The sequence below is a fragment of the Mustela nivalis genome (assembly GCF_964662115.1).
Source record: "Mustela nivalis genome assembly, chromosome: 18".
NCBI classification, from domain to species: domain Eukaryota; kingdom Metazoa; phylum Chordata; class Mammalia; order Carnivora; family Mustelidae; genus Mustela; species Mustela nivalis.
In genome coordinates this window covers 54047433-54071207 of record NC_139037.1, presented here as the reverse complement: position 1 = coordinate 54071207, position 23775 = coordinate 54047433, and the positions used below count along the sequence as shown (strand labels likewise).

General features: G+C 53.5%; 3 protein-coding genes and 1 long non-coding RNA gene across 12 annotated transcripts; 1 reads left to right on the top strand and 3 right to left on the bottom strand.

Annotated features, from left to right (window-relative positions):
- Window positions 1–3044: 3044 nt before the first annotated feature.
- LOC309853236 lies at window positions 3045–3543 on the bottom strand. Its single transcript, XR_014305589.1, has 3 exons — window positions 3441–3543; window positions 3298–3357; window positions 3045–3145 (listed from the first exon to the last, which is right to left on the bottom strand). It is a non-coding gene; the product is annotated as an uncharacterized lncRNA (long non-coding RNA).
- A 54-nt stretch (window positions 3544–3597) lies between these two features.
- Window positions 3598–9398, top strand: ACP4 (acid phosphatase 4). Of its 5 annotated transcripts, XM_082711076.1 has the most exons (12): window positions 3598–3667; window positions 4386–4454; window positions 5269–5373; window positions 5446–5532; window positions 6375–6521; window positions 6832–6930; window positions 7025–7120; window positions 7877–8009; window positions 8089–8171; window positions 8638–8762; window positions 8969–9147; window positions 9226–9398. In XM_082711076.1, exons 2-12 carry the CDS (start codon window positions 4437–4439, stop codon window positions 9339–9341), a joined length of 1188 nt encoding a protein of 395 aa, XP_082567202.1. In that variant the 5' UTR covers window positions 3598–3667; window positions 4386–4436; the 3' UTR covers window positions 9342–9398. The 5 variants fall into 5 exon arrangements, with proteins under 5 accessions (XP_082567202.1, XP_082567201.1, XP_082567203.1 ...); XM_082711075.1 differs by having other exon boundaries at window positions 4389–4454; window positions 8969–9398; XM_082711077.1 differs by lacking the exon at window positions 5269–5373.
- Window positions 9399–11094: 1696 nt separating this feature from the next.
- On the bottom strand, window positions 11095–16948 carry LOC309853437 (Friend virus susceptibility protein 1-like). Of its 2 annotated transcripts, none has more exons than XM_082711398.1 (4): window positions 16560–16948; window positions 14768–14811; window positions 13144–13187; window positions 11095–12804 (listed from the first exon to the last, which is right to left on the bottom strand). In XM_082711398.1, exon 4 carries the CDS (start codon window positions 12743–12745, stop codon window positions 11870–11872), a length of 876 nt encoding a protein of 291 aa, XP_082567524.1. In that variant the 5' UTR covers window positions 12746–12804; window positions 13144–13187; window positions 14768–14811; window positions 16560–16948; the 3' UTR covers window positions 11095–11869. The 2 variants fall into 2 exon arrangements, with proteins under 2 accessions (XP_082567524.1, XP_082567523.1); XM_082711397.1 differs by having other exon boundaries at window positions 15252–16580.
- A 1594-nt stretch (window positions 16949–18542) lies between these two features.
- Window positions 18543–23751, bottom strand: LOC309853141 (outer dense fiber protein 4-like). 4 transcript variants are annotated; one of them, XR_014305538.1, is made up of 6 exons: window positions 22790–23472; window positions 22063–22340; window positions 21350–21496; window positions 20263–20387; window positions 19469–19600; window positions 18543–19154 (listed from the first exon to the last, which is right to left on the bottom strand). XR_014305538.1 is itself a non-coding variant. In XM_082710956.1 (6 exons), the coding sequence occupies exons 1-6, from the start codon at window positions 23493–23495 to the stop codon at window positions 19087–19089; spliced, it is 894 nt and encodes a 297-aa protein (XP_082567082.1). In that variant the 5' UTR covers window positions 23496–23751; the 3' UTR covers window positions 18543–19086. The 4 variants fall into 4 exon arrangements, 3 of the variants coding, with proteins under 3 accessions (XP_082567082.1, XP_082567083.1, XP_082567081.1); XM_082710956.1 differs by lacking the exon at window positions 20263–20387 and having other exon boundaries at window positions 22790–22942; window positions 23380–23751; XM_082710957.1 differs by lacking the exon at window positions 20263–20387 and having other exon boundaries at window positions 23380–23751.
- Between the last annotated feature and the right edge of the window lie 24 nt (window positions 23752–23775).

Below are 23775 nucleotides of genomic sequence, written 5' to 3'. Positions count from 1 at the left end.
GAGAGAGAGAGGAGGAGAGAGAGGGACAGAGATGCAGAGAGGACAGGGAGGAGGGAGACACAGAAGACCCTGAGAAAGTGGGACAGAGACCCTGAGAGAGGGATAGAGACGCTGGTGGGGGACGGAGATGATGCAGAAGCCCTGAGAAATGAGGTGAAATGGAAGAAGAGGTGGAGGGGAGGGGATGCGTGCAGGTGCAAACGTGATGAGACTGCGTAGACATGGGCGTCAGATGGCAGCCAAAGTAGGGAGGGGAGGTGAGAGGCAGGTCAGGCTGCCAGGAGGGATCAAGTGGAAGAGGAGACAGAAAAAGATATGGAGACAAAGACCCAGTGAGAGACAGGAACACGAAGAGCTCCAGCGAAAGACTGAAATAGCACCAGCCTCAACCTGAAGAAGAGCGCTCGGGGGAGACAGACGGACAGGGAGACAAACCACGGGCTGTGGGCTTGCATGTAAAGGCAGGACTGTGGACATGGCTGAGGAATTTAGAATGAGTGTGACCCCCCACAAGCCTGATTATCCCAGGACTGAGCGCTTCCTGTGATCCAGGGCTCTGGGAGCTCAAACTGGAAAGTTCGATGCAGCCCAGGACGCCTTGGTCCCCCAGATGGAACAGAGCAACACTGGGAAAGCCCTGGGCCACTGGCTTCTCTGGCTCAGCACTGCGTTGGTTATCATCATGCCTGTCTTCTCTCACTGCCCTGGGAAATGGGCCTCCCCATCGCCCTTCCGGTGCCCTGCTCTGGGAACAAACTACTTTGTCTTTCTCTTGTTTTCAAACTCCCAAATGTTGCTAAACTAAAGGCTAAATTTTGCTTCACGTTCTGAGTCTTTTGATGTATCCACAGAGCTGCGTGGCCTGAGCTCCAAGGCGGGCGGGGAAATTCCTCTCTTCTTGTCTTGGGAAAATGCATTACAGAGACGCCTCTGACCCTGGCTGCACATCACAATCTCCGGGGGGAGCTTTTAAAATCCAATCGATGTCCAGGCCCCATCCCCAGGCGTTGTGGTTTAAGTGGTCCAGGGTAGAGCTGGTCTCTGGGACTTTCAAAAGCTCCCCATGGGCAGCGGGCTGAGCCCCATCCCTCTGAAGTGCCTGTGGTTGTAGAAATGCAACCTTAAAAGCTCCCAGGGGACCCAGAACCCCAGCACTAAGTGGTTGAAAACCCTAGGGGCGGGGAGGGGGGGGCATGCACAGATCGACTGCTCTGTCTGTATTTGGTTGTTCTACAAGCATTAACAGCCAAGACCCAAGCTGGGGGTCCCTTAGGAGTCAGATCCTATTCTGTGCACCCCACTTTCAAGCTCCCTGGTCACAGCCACCAAGGATGGGAGGGGAGAGCAAGCAGCCACACTGGGAGCAGGAGGGGTTTTAGGAAGCCTTCTAGAGGAAGCAGACGCAGAGCAGAGGTGGGAAGGGGCACTCCAGGCGGGAAGCACAGCTTGTATGTGCAAAGACACAAGGGAATAACATTTTTTACTATCTCTGTTATATGTGGTTAAGGATATACTGGGGCGGGGTGCGGGGGAGCTGTGCGAAGGGTGTAGGTGAGATGGAAAGGAAAAGAAAAGAAAAAAGACTAGAGGGACGTCAGGTCCTACACAACTCCAAGGCCAAGCTGAAGGGCTGGGACTCTTGGAGGAGGGGGGCCACCTGAGGTGGGGGACATGGAAAGGCTGCTAGCAGGGAGGGACAGAGTCAGCTCTGGATGTAAAGGACCTCTGTGAAAGCTAGAGGTTAGAGACAGGAAGTAAGGCGAAGGTCGGGGAGAGAGAAACCCTGGTGGGAGCCCGCCAGGAAGGTCTCTGAATTCCGGTTTGCCCAAGCCAAGTTCCCTCCCGGAGCCGGGCGGACTACCTTCTGGCTGGGAAAATGGTCCAATACCTCCCTCGTGTGGTGGCTCCTAGTTTTGCAGCCAGGGTTTCCCGTAAGTAAAACTAACCTCTACATCAGGACGTTTTTGAGAAATAAAGAGGACGCTATTAACCAATGACGTTGCAACAACTGGCCCAAGGTGTCTGCAATCCGCGAGGCAAAATTGTAGTGAGGCTATAAGTCCGTTCCTAATCGAAATTTGCTAGGCCTTTCCTGCGAAAGTCGGGATGTTTGGTCACCCTCTTCAGGAGCTGCCCTTTTAGATATTGAGTCGAAATAAAATTGTTCATCATATAAGAAAGTGGAGGAAGTTCAGCCAAAGGCTGGGGTGTCCCCCAGGGCATTCCATCTGCTGGGGATGAAGGCAGGCAGTGGGGAGGAGGTGGTTAGTGAGGGAGCTAGTAACAGACTGTCTGGAGGTCTAGACACTTCTATAGGAAGGGACATTAATAGTGGGTATTGAAGGTTGAGTAGAAGTTTTCTAAAAAAAGAGAAAGATGTGTTGCAAAATATAACAATGAAGATGATACCTGACAAACTCAGTTTGTGTCTTTGGTCTCAAGTTTTTCTGGCTGTGGCCTTCAGAGCCCACTGAACAAAAATTTTCACCTTTGTCTGACTGAGAAGAAAACCAGGGTTCAGAGAGAAGGAATGTAGCTGAAGTACGCAGCAGTTCGTGTTGATGCCAGGTGAGTCAGTCCTGCTCTCTCTCCTCTCTGTGCCTTCTATTTTTTTTTTTTTTTTAAGATTTTATTTGAGAGAGAGAGAGAGCATGAGCAGAGGGGAGGGGGACAGGGAGAGGGAGAAGCAGACTCCCCTGCTGAGCAGGCAGCCCATTGTGGGATTTGATCCCAATACCTTGGGATCATGACCTGAGCCAAAGGCAGACACTTAACTGAGCCACCCAGGTGCCCCTTCCCTCTGTGCCTTTGCACCCAGAGTACAAATGTCCTTCCTCCTAACTGCTCCCGAAAGACTCCTACTCATCTCTCAAAACCCAGCTCAAATTTTGGGCTCCCTGTCTCAAACCAGAGACTCCGGGCCTCTAGCCCCTCCTTTATCAGGCCCAGGAGACTGGACTCCTGGCCCCCCTCCTCCTGCTGTCTCAAGAGACCTGCCCCTCCAACAGAGCCGGGGAGGCTGTGACCAGCCAGGATGAAACAGGTTGTGCTGATTCAGTCCATTTATTTGGTCTCAGAGGCCAGAGTCATGATCCAGGGCCGAATGCTCTTGGATTAGGCATCCTGTGTCTTCTCATTGCTGAGCCTAAGGGAGGAAGACACAGAAAATCACAGAGGCATGGGAGAGGAGAAGAGGCTAAGTGGTTAAAATTGGGGCCAAAGAAAAAAAAATTTAAAAAAAATCGGGGCCAAAGAGACAGAGATTCAGCTCACCACCCTTACCCTCTTCCCACTCACCTTGTTGAAGAAGTAGATGGAGGCAAGGATGGTGAATACAGCCATAGCCAGGGTTACGTTCTGGGGGGAGCAGTCAGAGGTCAGGGCTTATTCCCTTCCTTCCCTCCCTCTGACCTCCCTCCCCCTGCGAGACCCCTCCTCACTTCCTGAAAGTTCATGGCCATGGTCTTGAACTCCGTTCTTGCTTGACCTTCCTCTTCCTTTCCTGGACTCTGAGGCAGAGAGGACAGATCAGCCACTAGAACGTAAGAGGGGTTGCCTGGGAGACCAGAATGGTGGCCGTGGTGACGAGAGAAGGGCATTCTGGGTAGAGGGGACATGGGACAGATACTGGAGGGAGAGGGGACTTGGAGGCAGAATGTTACATGCAGTATGTGAATTTGGGATGGGGACGTTTGAAATCAGAGAATCCAGATCTTCAACACTACACTGAGAAATCTGTCCCCATCGCCCCCCAACCCTAGAGTGCTGGGAGCCATGGGAGGCTGTGAACAGGGGAGGCACTGAGTCAGCTCTGACTGTCAGTGTCTTAGGAACAAGGAAGAGGCTGGAAGCTGGGAGGTGGCCCCTGGGAAAATTTTCTCCCGCAGTCTGCCAGACCCAAGGTTGTGAGGAGCAGCAGCTGAACTGAGCATTCCCATGAGTCTTGTCACTAGTGCTGGGGGGTACAGGGTGGCAACTTGCCCACCTGTGGACCACAGGGACAGCGCCAGAGACTCCAACCGTGTCCCCCCCCCCCAACCCCGGGTTCCCTGACTTTCACCCCACCAACCTTCCCGCTGGCATTATAGGTGTCCAACTCTTTTTGTTTGTTACACCTTAGAACTAACTTCCCGGTTACCAGAAATATGGAGGCTAAAGAAACAAGTACAGTCAAAGGTCATCACCCACAGGTCCCATCTCTGTGAATTCTCCTCGCTAAATTCTCTGTAATCCCAAAATGCCAGGCCCTTTGCCTTCTCGTGGTCATTAGTGGACATGGGCAGAACGGCCAAAATTTTGAGTTGCTGGATACACACATGGTCCCAAGTACACACATGGTCCCAACGAGGTGACACTCTGCCCTTTGAACTTATTCATCCTCAAAGCAGCCCTGTGAGGCACAGATGGCACTCATTCCCATTGTATGGATTTGATGAATGAGGAGGCACAGAGAGGTATGTAACTTGCCCACAGTTGCACAGCTTGTAAAGGGGGTTTGAATGCAGCCAAGCCAAAGCTGGGGTCTGGGTGTTCAACCACTGGGCTGTGCTGGCTGTGGCCAGCTGTGGGTGGCACCGGAAGAAGGTAACATCTCCAAGAAGCCCAAGAGAGCTTCAAAGGGCGCCAACATTGAAGGGGTGAGAATAGGAAAAGACAGACTGAGGTTGTGAGGAGGGAGAAGGCAGGGAATGTGTCTAGAATGTGGAGCTGGGTTGGGGGGGGGGTCTCTCTGTCTCCTTTCGCACCCAGGTTAAGGGTCTCTGGTTCAAATCCCAGTTTTGCCACACACTGCCTGTGTTCCTCAGGCAAATTACTGACCCTGCTGTGCCTTGGTTTCCCCACCTGCACAATGGGGATGGTGAGAACAGAATCAGCCCCTGCCAGAGCTGCAGTGAAGATTAAACAGGTTGATCCACTGGCAAATCCAAGGCTGGCAAAGGCCCCAGGGGAGCCAGATCCCAGGAGGCCACCTCAGCTCCTGGGGGAGGCATGCCGGGACCTGCTTTCCGGGGGGTGCTGAGGCAGGGGTAATGAGCAGGTGGGGCTGCGGCGCAGACAGTGGGCTGAGCTCAGCGTCTGGGCTGTGCGGAGATGGCTGGGACAGGGTTTTGGGGCCTCCCCGCTGGACTTCTCCTGCTCCTGCCGCTGCTGCAGCCCCAGCCCCTGACTGAAGGACCCCTGGTGTTTGTGGCTGTGGTGAGGTTGTCCCCTGCCCTGGCCTGGCCTCTCCCCTCTCCTCAGCCAGCCCTGACCTGGTCCTGTCCCCAGGTGTTCCGCCACGGTGACCGGGCCCCGCTGGCCTCCTACCCCACGGACCCACACAAGGAGGCAATTGCAGCTGTGTGGCCAAGAGGCCTGGGACAGCTGACAGGGGTGAGAAGCCGGGGTGCCGGGGAGGAGTGGGTGGGGTGGGGAGGGGTCTGCTGAGGCTTCCTCTGTCCTCAGGAGGGGGTCCGCCAGCAGCTGGAGTTGGGACGGTTCCTGAGGAGCCGCTATGAGGCCTTTCTGAGCCCGGAGTACCGGCGGGAGGAGGTACTGCCAATGAGATGACCCTTGCTTGGCCTTCTGATCTCTCACCTCTGACCTCCACTGACTCCAAAAGTTGGGCCTCCACCTCTGGCCTTTGACCCCCAATAACCTGACCTGCACCCCATATCTGATCCCTGACCTCCAAACCATCAGCTAACTTGCACTGACCTCTGACCTCTGACCCCATCTCGACACGTGTCCCATGCTTCACCTCTGATCTCTGGGCTCCATCAACTGACTTTATTTCCTGGCCTCCCCCTCTGTCTTCAGACACCCACCAACTCTAACCAGACCTTCTGACTTCTGGTTTCTGATTCCAAAACTTGACTGATTCTGACTTTGACCCTCAGTGGTTCAATGTGCCCTCAAGAGTTCAGTGTTTGATCTCTGCCCTTCGTCAAATCTGATTTGTCTTTCCTATGTCCTCCTCTGTCTTTTGATATCTCTCAATTAGGATCATTCCTTCTGACCTCTGGCCTCTGATCCCTGAGAGACATGTCCTGAATTCTGGTCCCATGTCCTTCCACCTCCCCTTTAAACCTTGAGCTCCAACTTCCAGCCATCAGCAATTGTGATCTTCCTTTCTTTCACTGATGCAACTGACTCCTTTAATCCCACATGTTTGCCCAACTTCTGACCTCCAACCCCACTGCTCCTGACCTTGACCTCTGACTGTTGGTCCCATCTTCCAACATGGAAGACCAGACACTCCCGCTCACCCTCAGCTTTGACTTCCAACACCTGACCTTCGACCCTGAACTTAATCTGAAGCTTTTAGTTTGATGCTGCAGCCAACCTCTGACCCGACATTGGGCCCCTTGCCTGCCTTCTCCCCGCCACCGCAGGTGTATGTCCGCAGCACTGACTTTGACCGCACGCTGGAGAGTGCTCAGGCCAACCTCGCAGGGCTGTTCCCTGAGGCTGCCCCGGGTCGCCCAGAGGCTGCCTGGAGGCCCATCCCGGTGCACACAGTGCCCATCACCGAGGACAAGGTCAGGGGGCTGGACAGGTGCAGGGGGGTGGGAGGGATGGAGTGAGACCGAAACCCCTAGGTGGGGGGAGCCAGTGATTGGGAGAGGCAGCCTGTGCTGGCTGGGAGCAGTGAGACCCGCCCTGCGACAGAGCTGTCTAGGTGGCTCATGGATGTCGTGAGCCGCCATCCCCATGATGTGCGGCCAGATTTGGGAGAGACCGCGTATTTTGAAAAGAGAGATTTGGACGAAGGCTCCACAGCCCCATATCCCGCACTGCGACTGTGGGGTCCCAGTCACGCTGTCCTCTCTGAGCCTCAGTTTCCCCCAGCTGCTGAGGTTCCCCATGCGCAGCTGTCCCCGATACCATGAGCTGCTAAGAGAGGCCACAGAGGCGGCGGAGTACCAGACTGCCCTGGAGGGCTGGACAGTGAGCTGGGCTGGTGGGGCGCACTGGGAAGGGTGTGGGGCGGGGGCGGGGCCGGGGGCGGCCGGTTGGACTCACCCAGGTTCCGTACACCCAGGACTTCCTGACTCACCTGGAGAACGTCACCGGGCTGTTGTTGGTTGGAGAGCCGCTCCGCAAGGCATGGAAGGTTCTAGACACACTGATATGCCAGGTGAGCTCCTGCCCCACCCAACCAGCCGCGTGATTAAGGGCACCTGGATTCAAATCCCAGCTTTGCTGCTCACTATCTGCGTTCCCTCAGGCAAGTCACTTAATTCTTGGTGCCTCAGTTTGCCCTTCTGCACAGTGGGGATACCAACAGCACTTGGGGTTTCTGGGAAGATCAAAACGGGTTAATCCACGCAATATGCTTAGAACAATGCCTGGCATGCAGGCCTGCAGGAATGGTTGAGGCTACATGTTTGCTGTTCCTCCTCTGTTAGATCTCTTGTGGGAAAGGCTCCCAAACCCAGAACTTGGGCAGCAGGGACCGACCGGCACCGGTGTGATGCTCTTTAGATAGCTAGTCTTTGCTTAGCCCATTCCGTAAGAATTACCCTAGTTGCACGGTGGGAATAACAACGTGTGTGATTAAGAGGGCTGCCTAGCCCCCACTGGATGTATTCTGAGGGAGATGGTATTGCCACCATGGGAACCTTCTAGATTCCAAAACGTCTGATGTTTGAAACACCCCTGGCTCCTTGCGTGGGGGCTCCTGGGCTGTGGGGTGATGGTCATTATTATTGTTAATTAATGATGGCTATTGGCCATGATTTCCTGACCAGCCAGCCCATGAGGGGTTTGGCGGAGGGGTGGGAGAGAGGACTGCAGCTCAGGGGGACAGCACAAGTACTCGAAGGGCCTGAGGAGAGCATAACAAGCTCAGAATGTCCCAGTCACTTTGTCTTCTCTCCGTGTCTCTCTCCAGCAAGCCCATGGTCTTCCCCTCCCATCCTGGGCCTCCCCGAAAGTCCTACGGACCCTAGCCCAGATCTCGGCTTTGGATATTGGGGCCCATGTGGGTCCACCCCGGGCAGCGGAGAAGGCCCAGCTGACAGGGGGTGAGGTGTGGGGCTGGGAGGCTGGGAGGCCTAAGCGCCTTCCTTTGGGGGATTCTCAGCACTGTTCTTGCCCTCACAGGGATCCTGCTGGATGCCATCCTTGCCAACTTCTCTCGGGCCCAGCACCTCGGGCTGCCCCTCAAGATGGTTATGTACTCAGCTGTGAGTCTTTGGGGAGGGAGGCAGTGCCACGTGGGCACAGGGATGGGGGATGTCAGATGGCAATGTGGATGGTCAGGAAGAGCTGGTGGGGTGGTCTCAATGGAACTTCAGCCCACTGCCTTGGGTAACTCATATCTTCAAACCGTACTCTCAGACTGTATCACTAGAGGTATGCAGTCTAGAAGGAGGGAGGTGTTGGTGTTATAAGAGAATCTGGCTCTTCTGCAAAGACAAGCTGTTTAACTGAGCTGCCCAATCATATTTTTGCATCTTTTTGACCAAGGTTCATTAAATGATTTCCTGTATCTGGTGGGACTGCCTCCAGGGTGAGCTGATTTGGGGGGGCAGGGTTGGTTCTAAGAGATCTGGGGGGCATCTGGGAGGAAGCCGGATGCATAAGTCTAGAGTTCAGGAGAGGGGAGACATCAAAAGAGGAGCGTGTCTCAGCCCTGGGATCCACCTGCAGCACGACAGCACCCTGCTGGCCCTCCAGGGAGCCCTGGGTCTCTATGACGGGCACACCCCACCGTATGCTGCCTGCCTCGGCTTTGAATTCCGGAGGCGCCTCGGGGACCCGGATGAAGATGCAGGGTAAGGAGAGGGCAGTGCCCGGGAATGGGCGGGACAGGACTGTCTCAAGAAGAGATGGGGTCCCAGGCAGAGGGGGATTTGTGTGGGATGGTTCAAGGAGGTCGATACGTAGGAATCAGGAGTCCAGTGTCTCCACTCCAGATTTAAGTCAGTGACGGGGGAGGTAAGGAGGGATCTGGGTGCTATCACCTCCTGTCTTCCTCCAGGAATGTCACCATCTCCCTCTTCTACCGCAACGACTCCACCAGACTGCCCCTGACCCTTAGCCTCCCCGGGTGCCCAGGCGCCTGCCCACTAGCCCGCTTCCGTCAGCTCACTGCCCCGGCCCGGCCTCCAGCTCACGGGGTCCCCTGTCACGGCTCCCATGAACCTGCCACCCCTGCAGGTGATGGCCACTGGCGTTGGGGCGGGAGTGTGGGGGGGCCCAGGTCCCGAGACTCACACTCCCATGTTCTCCCCACAGCCACTGTGGTGCCCCTGCTGGCCGGGGCTGTGGCAGTGCTGGCGGCGCTCAGCGTGGGGCTGGGCCTGCTGGCCTGGAGGCCCAGCTGCCTGCGGGCCTGGGGGCGCCCTGTGTGAGCTGGGAACCGGGCACCCCCTCCTCCACAGCTGGCATTGCACCCCAACATGTCTGCTCACCCACTGCTTTGGCTTCCGTGACTTACTGTGCGCACCTGTTCCTGCAGGAGATGGGGGTGGCGGGGCTCTCTGGCCAGGAAGCTGCAGGCAGTTGTGCGTGTGATCCTGTGTGTGTCATGGATGTGTGCCCGGGGCGGTTTGTGTACATGTTTGGCTCCTGTGTCTACACATTCATGTGTGCTTCTGCACTTCTACACAGGAACACAGAGACTCACATTGGTGCCTATGTGCATGTGTCCCTGTGACACATTTCTATGCATACATACACGTGTGTGCTGGTGCATGTGGGGCTGCTGTGTATGGGTGTGTTCCTGTTGTCTCCATACAAGCTGGGGAGTATATGCTACATCAGTACACGTGGGGCTACAGGTTTGTAGGTGTGCACCTGCTCTGGGCGCCCCTGCACAGGTCACACACCTTGTGGAGACAGGGCTCCTGGGACCCAATCTGGCTCTGGTGACCCTTGCAGGCTCTTGGGGCAGTAGGGACTGGTGTCATCTTTTCCCCCAACTTCTGGGCGGGGTGGGTCAGGCCTGCAGTGTAGCAGGAGAGCCTTCTGGCAGTGCCAGGTCCAGAGCTGTGGGCAAGCTTGAGGCAAGCTGGGTGACCAGCCTCTGCTCCCACCTCACTTGGCAGAGCCCAGAACCCCAATTCATCAGACCCCACAACCCTGGCCATTAACCTCCTGGGAACCAGCACAGCAGGTGGGGCTGGGAACATCACTCAGGGCTGCTGCGCAATGGTGGGGGGCAGGGGGTGTGGAGTGGGGGCCTGCAGCAGTATCCATTGGCTGCCACATGGCTAAATGAAATAAAGTGGAACGTTCCAGCCCCGGCTGCACTGGCTGCAGCTTGGGGTCTCTGGCCAGGCCTGGCTGGTCAGAGTAGGTAGGGCTCCCCTCATTGTAAGCACAGCTTGTGACGGCATTAAGACTCAAGCTGCCCTGCACACCTGCTAGTGAACAGCAGGCTGGTTCACGTGTTCCCACACCTAACCACTCAACCTGCAAGGGGAGGTGCACGCTCCCACCGCGTGCCAAGTGCCCCGAATGTGCAGCACCAGCCCCCCCAGCCATACCCCTAGCATGTGGCACTGATGGTCACGCCTGAGTTGTCCGTGGGGAGCCCAGTGTGCAGGTGCCCATCAGTTAGGGTAGCTAGAGGTGGTCAGAGATGGGGTGCCTACAGACAGAAGCTACTTCTAGCCATGAGGACCCCAAACTTCTACCTGGGGGGGAATAAGGCCCAGGGCCCTCAGACTGGGGCCAGCAGCCCTGGAGTCTGTACAATTTAGGAAAGCTTGAGATCTTCTTTCACACCCATCCCTGGGTGTGGGCTCAGCTCTACTGATGTCCATACCTCCCTGCCCATCACTGGCCCTGGATGTATGGAGCCATCACAGGGCTGCAGAGTGTCTTCATGAGCTTCCGGGGGGAGAGCTGGTGGTGATGGCGGTGAGAAGCATCTTCTTGCTTAGAGATTTGGACCCAAAGTTCTAGCAGGTTCCCCTACCCTGTTCTAAGTGACTCCAGTAGGGGCCCAGACTTCTCAGCATACTGGGATGGCCCAAGGAGATGGGGGGGGGGGGCTTTCCTAGGGCCACAGTGCAAGACCTCACCCTCCCCCAGGAGGGTTCTAGATTCCCACCAGGACCATGCCACAACCCTGCTCAGACACCAAGGTCCACACACAGCAATGCTCACGCTATTTAATGAGTCCCATGTGCCCAGTGTGGCCTGCCAGGGTGGCTGGCTGTCGTCACAAAGCTGTGATTCTTGGCCCCAACATCTTTAATCCAGATGTGACCAACACTGGCCAGAGACTGGCAGCTGCTTCTCCAGGTGAGCAAACAGCAGAGGTCCACTTTAAATGGGAAAGGAATTGCAAAACAGTAATAAAAAAGTCTTAAGGGGAAAAAACATTCCAAGAGAAAGGAACATCCCTAAAATCAAAATGTACATGCTTTAAATCATTAGGTAAAAACACTGCATTTAAAAATACCTTAAAAAAGGTACAAACTTCAAGGTGCTTTCACATCAATGGGCCGTGGGGTCTCCCCACTTGGCCTGTAGTGCTTAGGGGGCCCATATGGCCAAAGGGTGGGTCCCTGCCCACCCACTGTGCCAATCGGGCTGAAATGTAACGGATAAAAAGGAACAGGTCATGCCCCAGGGGAACGAGGCACCTAGGGCCACTGGCTGGCTCACCTGCCTCCACTGCTCTGGCTGGTGACACCTGTGGGGTGGCTGGGGGCAAGGACAGTCCCCTCTTCTGGGAACCTCAAATACAGTAACAGTGCGGCCTGCTGTGGGGAGGCTGGAGAACAGGCAGACGGGCCATCCCTCAGTCTATGACGTTGGGGGCGGGGGGGGGGGGGGGCTGTGGTGGGTAGGTGGAGCCAGAGTGTGTTTCCCCTGGAATCCAGCCTCCCTCTGCCACGGAGTTCCATTGAAAACCTGGCCGGGAGGCCTAGTCATGGTGCACAGGCACAGGCGGCTCCTCCCCACAGGCCTGGTCTGAGTAGGGGGGAGGTGGGGGCTGCTCGTCCCCCAGCATGTAGGCTGGGTGGCTGCGGCTACGCTTGGCCTCTTTGATGTACAGCTCCAGGAGCACCTTGGTGGGCTGCTTGTCCACCCTCTCCTTGGGCACGCCATGGCTCAGCAGCCAGCCCATGAGGTCTTTGCGTGTCGGGTTGGGCCCCAACATGAGCTTGGCACGGCCTGGCTGGCTCTGACGCCAGAGCAGGCCCACGTCGGCGATGGTCTGGATCTCCATCACTGCTTCCAGCACCGTCATGCCCTTGACCAGCAGGCTGACGAGTGAGAGCCGCAGCTCCGAGGGTGCGGCCGTTAGCAGGCGCCGCTGGAGGCCCTGCGTGAAGGGCACGTCCTCAGGTGCGGGCCTTAGCCCCTGCTCACCTGCGGGAGGCGAGGATGGCTCGCGGTAGATCCAGTCCAGCATGCCCAGCTCACGTACCAGCTGGATGCCCTCCTCCATGGTGGTCCAGGGTCGAAAGGGCAGCTCGGTAGCCTCGAAGTGCAAAAAGGATTCCCAGCGCTGACGCCAGGCCAGCAGCAGCCAGGTGAGCAGTGACTTGCAGCCACCCCGCAGGGTCTTACAGCGATAGTTGAAGATGGCATCGCTGGTCAGGTCGCCCAGCAGGGCCAGCTCTCCAGAATTCAGGGACAGGGCCGGGCCCCCCTGGTCATACACACGCAGGATCCAGGTGATCATGAGCTCATTAGGGTTCTGCTTGAAGCGCCGTGAGATGGCCAGGAGCTCAGTGTATGTGTAGTAACGGTCCCCCCGCCTTATCTGGATTTGTGCCAGTGCTCTCTCAGCCATGGTCACAGCTGTCCTCTGCAGGTAACAGCAGGAAGCCCGGAGGGGTGCCGCCGCAGGACCTTTATGGAAGGACAGAGGTCATCAATGGGAAATTAGTCACACCCTCCAGCACCTCCCTGGAGTGGGACCCCTCAGATCCCCAGGTGTCAAAGGTCCCGGGGGGCACTGTGTCCTCAGGGGAGGTCAGAGCCCAGTGCTGAACATCATGGGGGTCCAAGCACAGTCCCTGCAAAAAGCCCTGGCAGTCAGCATCACTGCAACCTCCCCCCATAGGCACACTGTGAGGATCAAGTGACTCCAGAACTCAGCATTTGCTTTTACAGGATGAGCATCATCTACAGATCTTACAACAATAAGTTATCCTGGTATTAATAAGAGAGACCCTCTTCTGTTCTTACCAAGCACAGGGATGGTGTGGCTGTTTGATTCCTGGAGGAACCACCTGCAGACGGGAAGGGGACAGGGAGGGAGGAGCGGGTCAGTGGGGCACAGGACAGCCATGGGCCTCCATCCCTCCCTCTCCAGAGTGGGGGCCCCTCAGATCCCGCCGGGTGTCAAAGGTCCCAGGGGGGCACCTTGTCCTCAGGGGAGGTCAGAGCCCAGTGCTGGGCATCATGGGGGCCCTGGTACCCTTTGTCACCTCCTCACTCAGGTCGCAGAGCCACCTCCCTCCAGTCCTAAGGTTGGGGGGAGGGGGGATGACAGACAAGAGCTCATCCAGGTGGGACAAATGACTGATACGTGGCCATTGAAGAACCAAGGAGCAAGCCCCCATCACATGCCTTTTGATGCCATATTTCCCCCCACACCAATGCAACTGACTACAGCATGCCCCCACCCCCGCCCCACCCAGGGATGCTTCTCCTCCTGGAAAACAGAGATTTGCCTGACAGACCCATGGGAGGATGGGGTCAACTCCAAGGAGCCCCTACTGGAAACACCCCATGTCTGCTCTGTCTGTACCTCACGTTCCTCCCACCCTGCCCTGTACCTCTTCCAAAGCCTCCAGTTCTGCTCTCATCTCCCCTCACCTGTCCTTGCTGAACAAGTGGAAACTCCCTACTCCACTTTCTCAGAAATTCCCTCTCAGCGGCAATGAATGCTCTGCAGAAGGACACCCTAGGCGAAGAGCCCTGGTCCTCAGATACTCGTGATCTGAAATCTGAGCTCACTTATCACAAAACGTAGCTTCTTCTCCCTGAAGTGCTGTCAGAAGAGTGGAAACCTCCAAGGACACCAGAACATACTTGCAGTTCTGTTCCCAACAGAAAAGAGCGTTCTAGAGCCAAGAACACTTGTTTCTTTTCTGATAACAGGTCTCTACACCCATTTTAGGATTTAGCTTCTTGAAACACTTGAGCAACATTCTCCAGATAAAGGGTCCCTTTAGACAATGGTTACTGTGTAAATCAAGGGTAACTTTAATAACTGTAGCAGCTTATAGGTAAAGGATTCTGGGGAAGCTAAGCTCTGCTTCAAAGTACGAGGTATTCAATCTACAAAACCCTCAGTATTAACAGTGATAAATGTTGCCAGCTTGTTTCTTTTTTTCTGCTGACTTTGCAAATTAGATTTCTGGTTAGCCCCTTTCTTTGAAACCCATATATAGGTTTATGTTTTCTTCCGTAATCCATGTATTCTCCATCTAATTCAACCCCTACCTTTGAAGATGGGAAACATCACTGCTACCCTCTCCCCAACTGCACAGAGGACTCAAGCCCATATGTTCAAGTGTGGTGCCTACTTGACAGACTTAGAAACTGAGGCTCAGGAGACCAATCACTTGTCTAGCTCTCCAAGCTCATGAACAGCAGAGCTGGGATTTGAACCCAGGCCCATTCTGGCTATACTTCCACGGCTATAAATGAACAGGGATTTGCATCCCCAGCACAAACGCTGGCCCATAAATACATGTCCACACACCAGAGAGATGTGAAGTGAAGTCACTCCAAATGAAGGTATTTTAGATTTGGGGTTGGGGAGGGAGCAGGTGGGCCAGGGAGTGGAAGCAAAGGTTCTCACCAAGATGAGGTCGTGGTGGGTGGTCCTTCAGCTTGAAGATACACCTGTAACACAGAAAGGACATAGGGAGGGTGGAGGAAGAAACAGTCTTGGGGCAGGGGTGGTGGTCCAGAGACATCCAAACCAGGGCCTCTCAGATCCCCAGGTGTCAAAGGTCCTGGGGGGCACTGCATCCTCAGGGGTGATAGGAGCCCAGTGCTGGACATCATGGGAGCCCTGGTCCCCAAGGCAACCACATCCCAAGGCCACTCACCTTCAGGAACAGAGGCCAGATTAATTGCACTCAAGAGACTGGAAACACAAAACCCATCAGGAAGGTTTGAAAGCCCTCAACTCTCCCTATGGAGACACGCCATACCCCACTTCCCCAGTGTCACAGGTCCACAGGGGACTGTCCTCAAACCCACTACATGGAGAAACCCCAGTGTCTATCAGCCCTTGCCCCGTTCTACAGATTTTCAGCATTGGCTCTACTTGCTAGTACCTGAAGCAATGAAAGCTGCTAGGGTACACATCCATCCCTTGGAAGAACCTATTGGGAGATAAAGGAGGGAGCTATTCTAGGAAAAAAACACAAAAAACAAAAAACAAAAAAACCCCAAAACCCCTAAGATATAAGCAGCATATGCAATGATCAGAGACCCTTTACTGCAACCATTCTGGAATAAATCCGCTGAGGAAGACATTTTGGAGACGACTTTGAAAACACAAATACAATATAAAGTGTTAACTATTTTCGATAAAATTAAAAACGTGCCTTCAAAACACAAGGAAAGCAAACATGGCAAAACGTTACAACTTAAACTTTGGTGGCATTCCCACCAGCCTGAGGATTTTAATGATAAAAAGTGAAGCAGAAATACATCGGACAACAGCGACAGAGGGCGCACCAGTGAGTGAGGAGAAAGATCCTTTCACTTGTGGGGCGGCCACTGTTAGGATCAAGTCAATGATTTTCCAGGTGGTTGCCCAAAGGGAGAAAAAACTCTGAGAGGATTTTTGGTGGGTCCTGGTGGGGAGACAGATGATCAGCCACCTGCCACGGGGCTGGGTCTTCTCCGGAATCAGGAAACCAATGGATGTCCAAGACCCCAAGGACCAATGAGCCCAAAAGTTACGTCTCACGAGAATGATGCTTGGAGTGAACACAAAACTCCTGATACCTGGACGGGCCGTGTCAGAATGATTCGTGAGGGTAAACAAAGGCCCCACTTGCTTACTCCTAAAACCACACCTACATGGTTCTCAGAAACAACCCAGTAATTCATTTCGAGACTCTGCTCCGCCTCATTCCTTAGAAATCCTCCCCCAATAAACTTTGTGCTAGGCTGTACAAAATGCCAGCCATGTGCAATCGAAAAAACAGCGACTGCCTAAGGAAAACAAATGTAGCTAACACAGGGGTGGAAAACCTAAGAAAAACTCAAAAGTCACACGCGCTCCCCAGCCCTCCCAAGATTAGTGGTTAAGATGGCGGAGCCCTGCAACGTGGGAAACAGAGATGGCGCAGCCAGACTGCGGTACAAAGGCACGCTAGCTCTGGGAGTCTTCATTCGCTCCGGCGGCAAGAGTCCTCCCCACCCTGGCCGCCCTTGGCAAAGGTGCACCCCCCGCAAAGAACCCTAGGCTCGCCTCGGAATGCGCGCCGGGGTCTCACAAGGGCCCAGACCCCTTTCACGCGACGACCTGGCCGCCTCGCCGCAGCCCTGGGGCACCTCCTGACAGAAGCTACCCAGATCCCAAAGCCCAAACGCGCGAACGGAATGAAGCCAAAAGAACAAGAACATCTTACCCGTCCCTCAGCGTCTCCAAAGCGTGCGCCGGTGGCCTCGCGTCCCGCTTTATAGTGCGCGCCGCTCGCCGGGTCCACCGCGCGCGCCAGCCCGGGCTCCGCCCCGAGGCGTCCAGCACACGCACCGGTGTCGGAAAACCAACTTTGGCGCTTGGGAAAGCGAATAATGCCTATTCTCGCAAAATCTTCCTGAACAGACAACAGAATGTTGTCCCTGGAGTCGGAGAAAAGGAGCAGTGGGATATCGGGCCCCGTTATCCTGTCAGGAGAGTCAGGCAATTCTGAAGACAGTAACAAAGGCGGGCTGAAAAGGGGCAGGACCCCGAATGCGGCCGGAGAAGGACCGCGAGGCAACTGGAATTGCCAGCGGGGCACCGGCGCCAGCCCTGGGCGCAAGGGGCGGGGCCCACCCCGACGAAGTCCGAGCGCAGGGCGGGGGCGGGGCCAGCGCGGAGATTGACAAGGACGTTCTGGGGCGGTGCTCGCGTCTGGGGCGCAGAATGAGAGGCTGGTCCTGAGCTGCGGAAGGAGGGGTTGGTCTCTGGACGCCCGACTGGAAGCCTGGACGTCTGGATCAAAGGGAGGAGGATCCTGGGGGCCTGGAATCCTGGGCTGAGGTCCGGATTCCCTGCCCTCAACCCCCCACCCCCAGTCTAGATGATCTAAGACCTGGGGGCTTGGATTCTTCGTAGGGTTGGAGCTCTAGGGAGTGTCTTTCAATTGACAATGATTGTAAACATTATTTTCTTTTCAAAGATAAAAAATGAAACTTTCCGCTTCAAACCCAACCCACTCACTAGAGTCGCCACTGTCGATGTGGTGTAGACTTTTTACATTATGGCTGTACACACGCATACAAGTATTGTGGGTAATGATGTTTCCCGCCCCTCTTCCACTCTGTCCCATAAATAGTCCTCCTGCCCATCAGTACATATAGAGTGACCTCATTCCTTAAACAGAGGCAAAGTATTCCCTTCTGGAGTGGAACACACATTGTCTCCCTTGTCATTTGGTTTGTTTTTTTCTCATGAAGTTTATGGTCTGAAGTAAAAGAGACTTAACATCCTCCTGTTAAGAAAATGAGACATTCCCTTCACTGGATTTTGCCTCACTCAGAATAGAGCAAAACCCTCACTGTGGCTCACAAAGGCCAGAGTGAACTGTCTCCTGTTCCCCCTCTGTCCCTGCCCCCACTACCTTGCTCAGGGCTTCCCTAGTCTTCTTGGAGCCTGCCAAGGATGGACATTTGTACCTCAGGACCTTTGCACTTGTTGTTCCCTCTATCGGGAATCATTTCCCTCAGTCTATCCCAAGGCTCCCCTCTCTTCAGTCATGTGTCTGTTCAGATGTCACCTTGGCAAGGAGACCCCACCCCTTCCCAGACCTGTCTCTCTTCCCCTCTTTTATTTTTCTTCATAACACTTATCCCTAACATATCTCTTTGTGGGCATATATTTTTGCCTCTCTGCCAAAATGTCAAGCCATAAAAATAAGGATTTGTGGCTAGTTTGATCACTGCTATCGATCCAGTGTCTGCCACATAGTTGAAGCTCAATTTACATTAAAGATGAAGATAATTTGAGAACCTTTTGTGGGAGAGAAGTGGCAGGATTATTTTAGTAACCCTTAAAGAACACAAACTATGGACTAGGTGTTATGTTAAATTCTATCTAAGTTGAAGTACTATCATTACCCCCATTTTACAGATGAGGAAACAGACCCAGATGGTTCAATACCTGGGCACAGGTCACAGAGCTAATAAGTGGCAGAGCCTACCCTCAACCCTTCTAGCTTAACCACTGTGTGAAAGGGAAGTAGAGGGGTCCCCCTGGTTGAGACCCTGCAGAGGGACCCAGGCAATGAAATAAAATCTGTACTTGAGTTTCAACCCTGCCCCTGCTCAGCAAATGACTCTGAGAGCAAAAATATGTCGCATCGAACAACCTAAAAGATAGGTATACAGGTAAATAGACAATTAAAAAAAAAAACAGCTCTGTGTTGGGGGATGATTAAAGAAGAAGAGGAGGTCGCAATGGGGGATGCTGGGAAAAGCAGGAGACAAAGTGTGGGTGCAGAGAGAATTGGCTTCAGAAGGGGCACATTACTGGCGTTCATGAAAGTAAAAGATAAAGCCTTGAGAGCCTGTAGAGACTCAGCTATCCAACAAATATTGATCGGCATCATCTGTATGTATGCCAGGAACTGTTGGCTCAGTCTCTTTGTTGACCTTGTGCCTTGCATCTCTTTCTCCTGAGTTCCTTCCCTTACTTGTCCCTCTACCCCAGAGGGCCCAAGAAGAGGGGCATTTCTACAGGACACTTAACAATATTCTCCTGAGCTAGGAGAATATTCTGGGCAAGAATACAGATTGTTTAGATATACTAATTATTAATCTGAGTGGGGGGATTCAGAGAGGACTGAAAAGGGCAAAAACTCTCAGAGGGGTGGAGGGCTTGAGAGCCGGTTGTCAGGTACTTGGCAGAGAGCCATGGAGACAGGCCTGGAGAGGTGGAGTCATTCCCACGTCCTAAGTCCAGATGGCCTGGAGCGCCAGGATGGACCAGAAATTCATGTAGTTGAGATAGGAAAAGAAGCCTGGAGAAGGAAGAGAGCAGAGAGGGTGAGAAGCAGAGTTCACAGCCCACCCCTGACCCCAACTCCCTCCCCAAGCCCAGTCATACCCCTACCCTGTCCCAAATCCATTCCCAAATCCAAACCCAACCCCATCCCCACATCCAGCCCTATGCCCACACATTCCCACCCTCATCTCTCCAATCCTGTCTCCCACCACAGTCCCATCTTATCTAGCCCTATCCACAATCCATCCTCATCCCAAGCTCTATCCCACTCAGCCCCTGTCTGTCTTCCTGAAAACCCATGCCCAAACCCAACCCCACTGGAACCCAGACCAGTCATCAGGAAGACAAAGACGCCGATCCATGCCAGGTAGAAGCTGAGCCCCAGCTTGTAAGTCATGCCTTCCTGCAAGTATTCCCTGGCCTGCAGCAGGTAGAACAGGACACCCAAGATGATGCTGGTCCCTGCATGAGTAGAGGTGTTAGGAAGCTGGGCATCAGGTGTGTGCAGAACCCTGCCCATAGTTGTGCAGCTGCCTAGCCCTTGATCAGTATTGTCCCACTTTCTGCTGCCTCCCTGTACCTCTGTGCACAGGTGGGAAACCAGGCTCCTGACCTTGTCATGGTAGAGAACATTGGAAGCGCAAGTCTTCAACCAGGCCATGGTGGTGTCTAAAACCACAGACTTTGGAGCCAACAGACCAGAGCTCTTGCCCTGCGTCTCCCTCCCACCTCATCTCTCCCACCACTTCATCTCTCTGAGCCTCATTTCCCTCCTCTGTAAAGCAGGCATAATCATAGGACTCATCTCCTTGGACTATCATGAGTTGTTGAGATTGGCACATTTCCTGATACACAGTGAACCCAGAATTGAGCTCAATTATTATCATTGTATTGTGTCTTTAATTTTGGGCTTCTGAAGGAGGGGACAAGAAACCCATTCATTCTGAATATTTCAACTTTTAAAATTTGGGTAGTGAAGGCTTGGGTAATTTTTTCCTTTATGTTATTGAAAGATAATATAGGAGGTGTTTTCCATTTAATTAAAAGGAATGGGCAGAATTTTTTTGGTAGAAAAATGTCTTCTATAAATGACACAAAACTAAGGTGTTTTATACCCTTTGTACCTTATATTTCAACAATTGGGAAGAGCTGCTGAACAAATTGGATAAATACTTCTTGCACACAAGGCAACAGGAAGTTCGAGTGTTGCTTATTCTTGACTTTGCTATCACTCTCCAAGAATGTTTTCCTGATACAAATAAAAGTTGTGGTCAATTACTACAAATAACAGGAACGTAATATCCTTCATTTCCAAATTGAAGTGCCGCCCCACCTCCTTTTAAAAAGTGTATTTGGCATGCAAGTGGGGAACTAGACCCTTCTCCTCCTTTTATCTTCTTTTTAAACTAGACTATTCTAATCAGAGTATCAATTTTGAGTTATTTGTGTCAGGTGGGAGGATTGTCATGGTTAAGGACTTGGGCAAAGTTAAATATCTACCATCAAGTAGCAACATATTCTAATTCAGTCCTCAGTATACCTCCATGTGGTGGGAAATTTTATCCCCATCCTACAGATGAGAAAATTGTGGCTCAGAAAGATTAAGTAGCTTGAACACAATTACAGAGCAGGCGGTGGTGGGGAGATAGGATTTGGGATGGGAGTTGGAACTATAAATGGCTAATTGGGTAGAGGTTGACATTTGCGTGATAAGGATGGAGGATGAGGTTGGGGATGGGTTGTGGTTGAGTTTGAAAGTGAGGGTCACGGGTGATAGGGTTGGGTTGAATTTGGAATGAGTGCCGAGGAGGGTTAGGTATGGGGTTGAGTTGGGTGTTGAGATTTGGAAAGGGATTGGGGATGGGAATGGGGATGGTTTAGAGATTGAAAAGTAGATAGGATTGGAATGCAGTTTGGGATGGGGATCGGTACCCCCAAGGGGGAAATGGGTGAGTTTGAGATTTGTTGGTGATAGAGATGGGAGGCAAAGTGGAAGCTGGTATTGGGGCTAGAGATGGGGTTGTATTGGAAGTTCATATTTTTTTATGGGCATGGATTGGAGATTTGGAGGCACATAGGACTGGGATTGGTGATGAAAGGGAAGATGGGGATGGGATTGAAATGTGGTGGGGAGGGGATTGGATATCATGATGGGCACCAGACAAGGTACTTTTCGCCTTGGTTCCTGAGGGAAAAATCTTAGTGCCGTGCCTGCCAGGAGGCTGATGATGACGTTGGAGAAGTCCAGCACGGGCAAGTTGGAGCTGGTGAAGAAGATGATGTTTATGAGTAAAATGCAGAGGCAGAAGCTGGCGATGCTGGCGAGGAGGAGAAAGGCCCATGCAAAGTCCAGCAAATCTGGGGAAGGAAGAAAACCAGGAACACTGAAAGAGGCACTCGGTCCCTGAGCATGGTGGAGAGGGTCCCCAGTGAAGTTGGGAATATTCATGAACCCTCTCCCTTGCAGATTCTTCATCTTCATTTTAACAAAATTGAAATTGGTCTCTAGAGAAAAGATACTAAGGCAGATGCCTGTAGCACAGAGGGCACACCTCTGGGTCAATGAGAATAGGTTCTTGGGCAGGGAGAGGGGAGATGAACATTGAGGAACCAGCTCTGTGATGAGGGCAGATTCCATGGGGTGCAAAGCCTCAGGATAATGTGTAAGATCCTAGGGTTATAAGGACTGTGAGGTTGGGCATCATGGAGGTGAAGGTGAGCACAGGGCAATGGGGATGGTCCTGAGGCAGTGGGGACCATTGGGGGAGGAGAAGGGATGACTATCCAAGGGGTAATGAGAACTATTAAGAGAAGGGAAGACTAACCCAGGGCAGTGAGGACCATCCCAGGGAAGGCAGAGAAGGGTCCCTGGGACAAAAAGGAGAGATAAGTCCCAAGAATGGTGAGTATAGAACAGGCCTTACAAGCATTCTGGTCGTACTCATGTAGGCAGGAGATGTCAGGGCACTGCACAAAGAGGACAGTGTTGATGGGGATGGTCAAGAAGCCATCAGGGTGCTCAGGAGGTCTGAGTGGCACCTGGAAGTGGATCCAGGGCTGGCCCAGAGAGATGAGACCGATGATCATCATGCCAACCAGGCTTAGTGCCAGACTCAGTTGACGGCTGATCTTCTTGGCTCCGTGCAGCAGCCGCCAGCCCATGGGCAGCTGTGAATGGCTGTGTCTACCCCTGTTCTGAAACCTGTAGCAGAATGCCCACCACCAGTGTCAGGACTGAGTCCAGCCACCCAGCCCAGCCACCCCAGGTCCAGCTGCCAGACCCTGTCCCAACCAGTCTACCCTTCAGACTTTCTTTTCTCTATGCCCATCCTCCATGCCCTGTATCCCCCAGGTCCTGCCTTTAGAACCTGCTCACCCACGTTCAGCCTCTAGGCTTTCTTACCTCCAGATCTAGCTTCCAAACCGTGCCACCCCCACACTCCATTCCTAGGTTGAATCAATCACAGGTCCAGCCTTTATGCCAAGCCCCACCCACAGCCAACCTTCTGATTCAGCCTCCTGCCACACCTGGGTCCATGCTCCAGCCTCCAGTATACTAGTTTTAGTTCTGCTTCCTCTCCTTTGCATGCTGTCCCTTCCCCAGAATTCTAGCCCAGAACCTGGCCCCCTGCCTGGACCCCTGCCTCTCACCTGCCAGCATTGATCTCTTTGGATCTGCTTGCCTGTGTGCTCTGGATATTATTTTCTAGAGTTTGGTTGGATTGGGTATTGTCCACAGAGCCTTTGAAACTCTCCTGGGAGGGCCAGATGACTGATTCAACGCTTTTGATACTGACTGTGGGGCTGTGAGTAATTGAAGGGGGGACATCGACTTTAGCCCTGACTGGCGGTGTGAGGCCTTGAATATTTGAGTGAGAACTCCAGCGTCTTGGCCAGTGGCTATTGCTACTAGCTTGACTTCTGCTGTGGGTATCTGACTCTATATTAGTCAGGGAGTTGGTAGTCATTAACAGAGAATTTTGAACGTTGAAGTAGTGAGTTTGGAAATTGGGTGGAACATCTTGGGTGCTGAAGTGATGACTGTAGCTAACTGATGGTGCATCTTGGACACTGACCCGGTGACTGCTAAGAGTGGCTGGTGTGTCCTCAGTACTGACACGACGACTGTGGGTGACAGATGGTGTGTCTTGGGTACCGGCCCAGAGACTGTTGACTAATGGAGGTTCTTGGGTGCTGACCCGGCGATTGTGGATAATGGGCAAGGGTTCTTGGATGCTGACCTGATGCCTGTAGGGAATGGGCCGAGAGTCTTGTGTGTTGGCCTGGCGACTGTGGAGAATGGATGGAGAGGTTGGGGTCTCCTTTTGGGTATTACTGGGAGCTGCTGGAAGGACATCTGGCTGGGTGCTCTTGTCGTGAGGTTGGGGCCTCTGGGACATGTGGAAATGGAAGGCAAAGCCAGTCCCCCAGGTGAATTAAACAGCCTGCCAACTGCTTCAGCCCCTCCTTCCAGGCACCTTCATGTCCACCTAGGAGTCTCTTGGTCTCTTTTCTAGATTCAGGCTCTGTCCTTTGTGGTTTGGATCTCTCTGACCCTCCTTCTGTGTTCTCTGGTCTCTCCTGCTATTTAGGGGCAGGCCTCAGGCCTTCAGTCTGGCCTACAGCTGGGGGGAGGG

Coding starts and splice junctions, on each gene's coding strand:
- LOC309853141 (XM_082710955.1), bottom strand. CDS start 23,106: ATGACTACCAACTCCCTGACTAATATAGAGTCAGATACCCACAGCAGA. Junction 19,601..21,349: donor CATCATCAGCCTCCTGGCAG/GCACGGCACTAA, acceptor CTACTCATGCAG/GGACCAGCATCATCTTGGGT. Junction 19,155..19,468: donor CTTTGTCTTCCTGATGACTG/GTCTGGGTTCCA, acceptor TTCCTTCTCCAG/GCTTCTTTTCCTATCTCAAC.
- LOC309853437 (XM_082711398.1), bottom strand. CDS start 12,745: ATGGCTGAGAGAGCACTGGCACAAATCCAGATAAGGCGGGGGGACCGT.
- ACP4 (XM_082711075.1), top strand. Junction 7,121..7,876: donor TAGACACACTGATATGCCAG/GTGAGCTCCTGC, acceptor GTCTCTCTCCAG/CAAGCCCATGGTCTTCCCCT. Junction 8,763..8,968: donor GACCCGGATGAAGATGCAGG/GTAAGGAGAGGG, acceptor GTCTTCCTCCAG/GAATGTCACCATCTCCCTCT.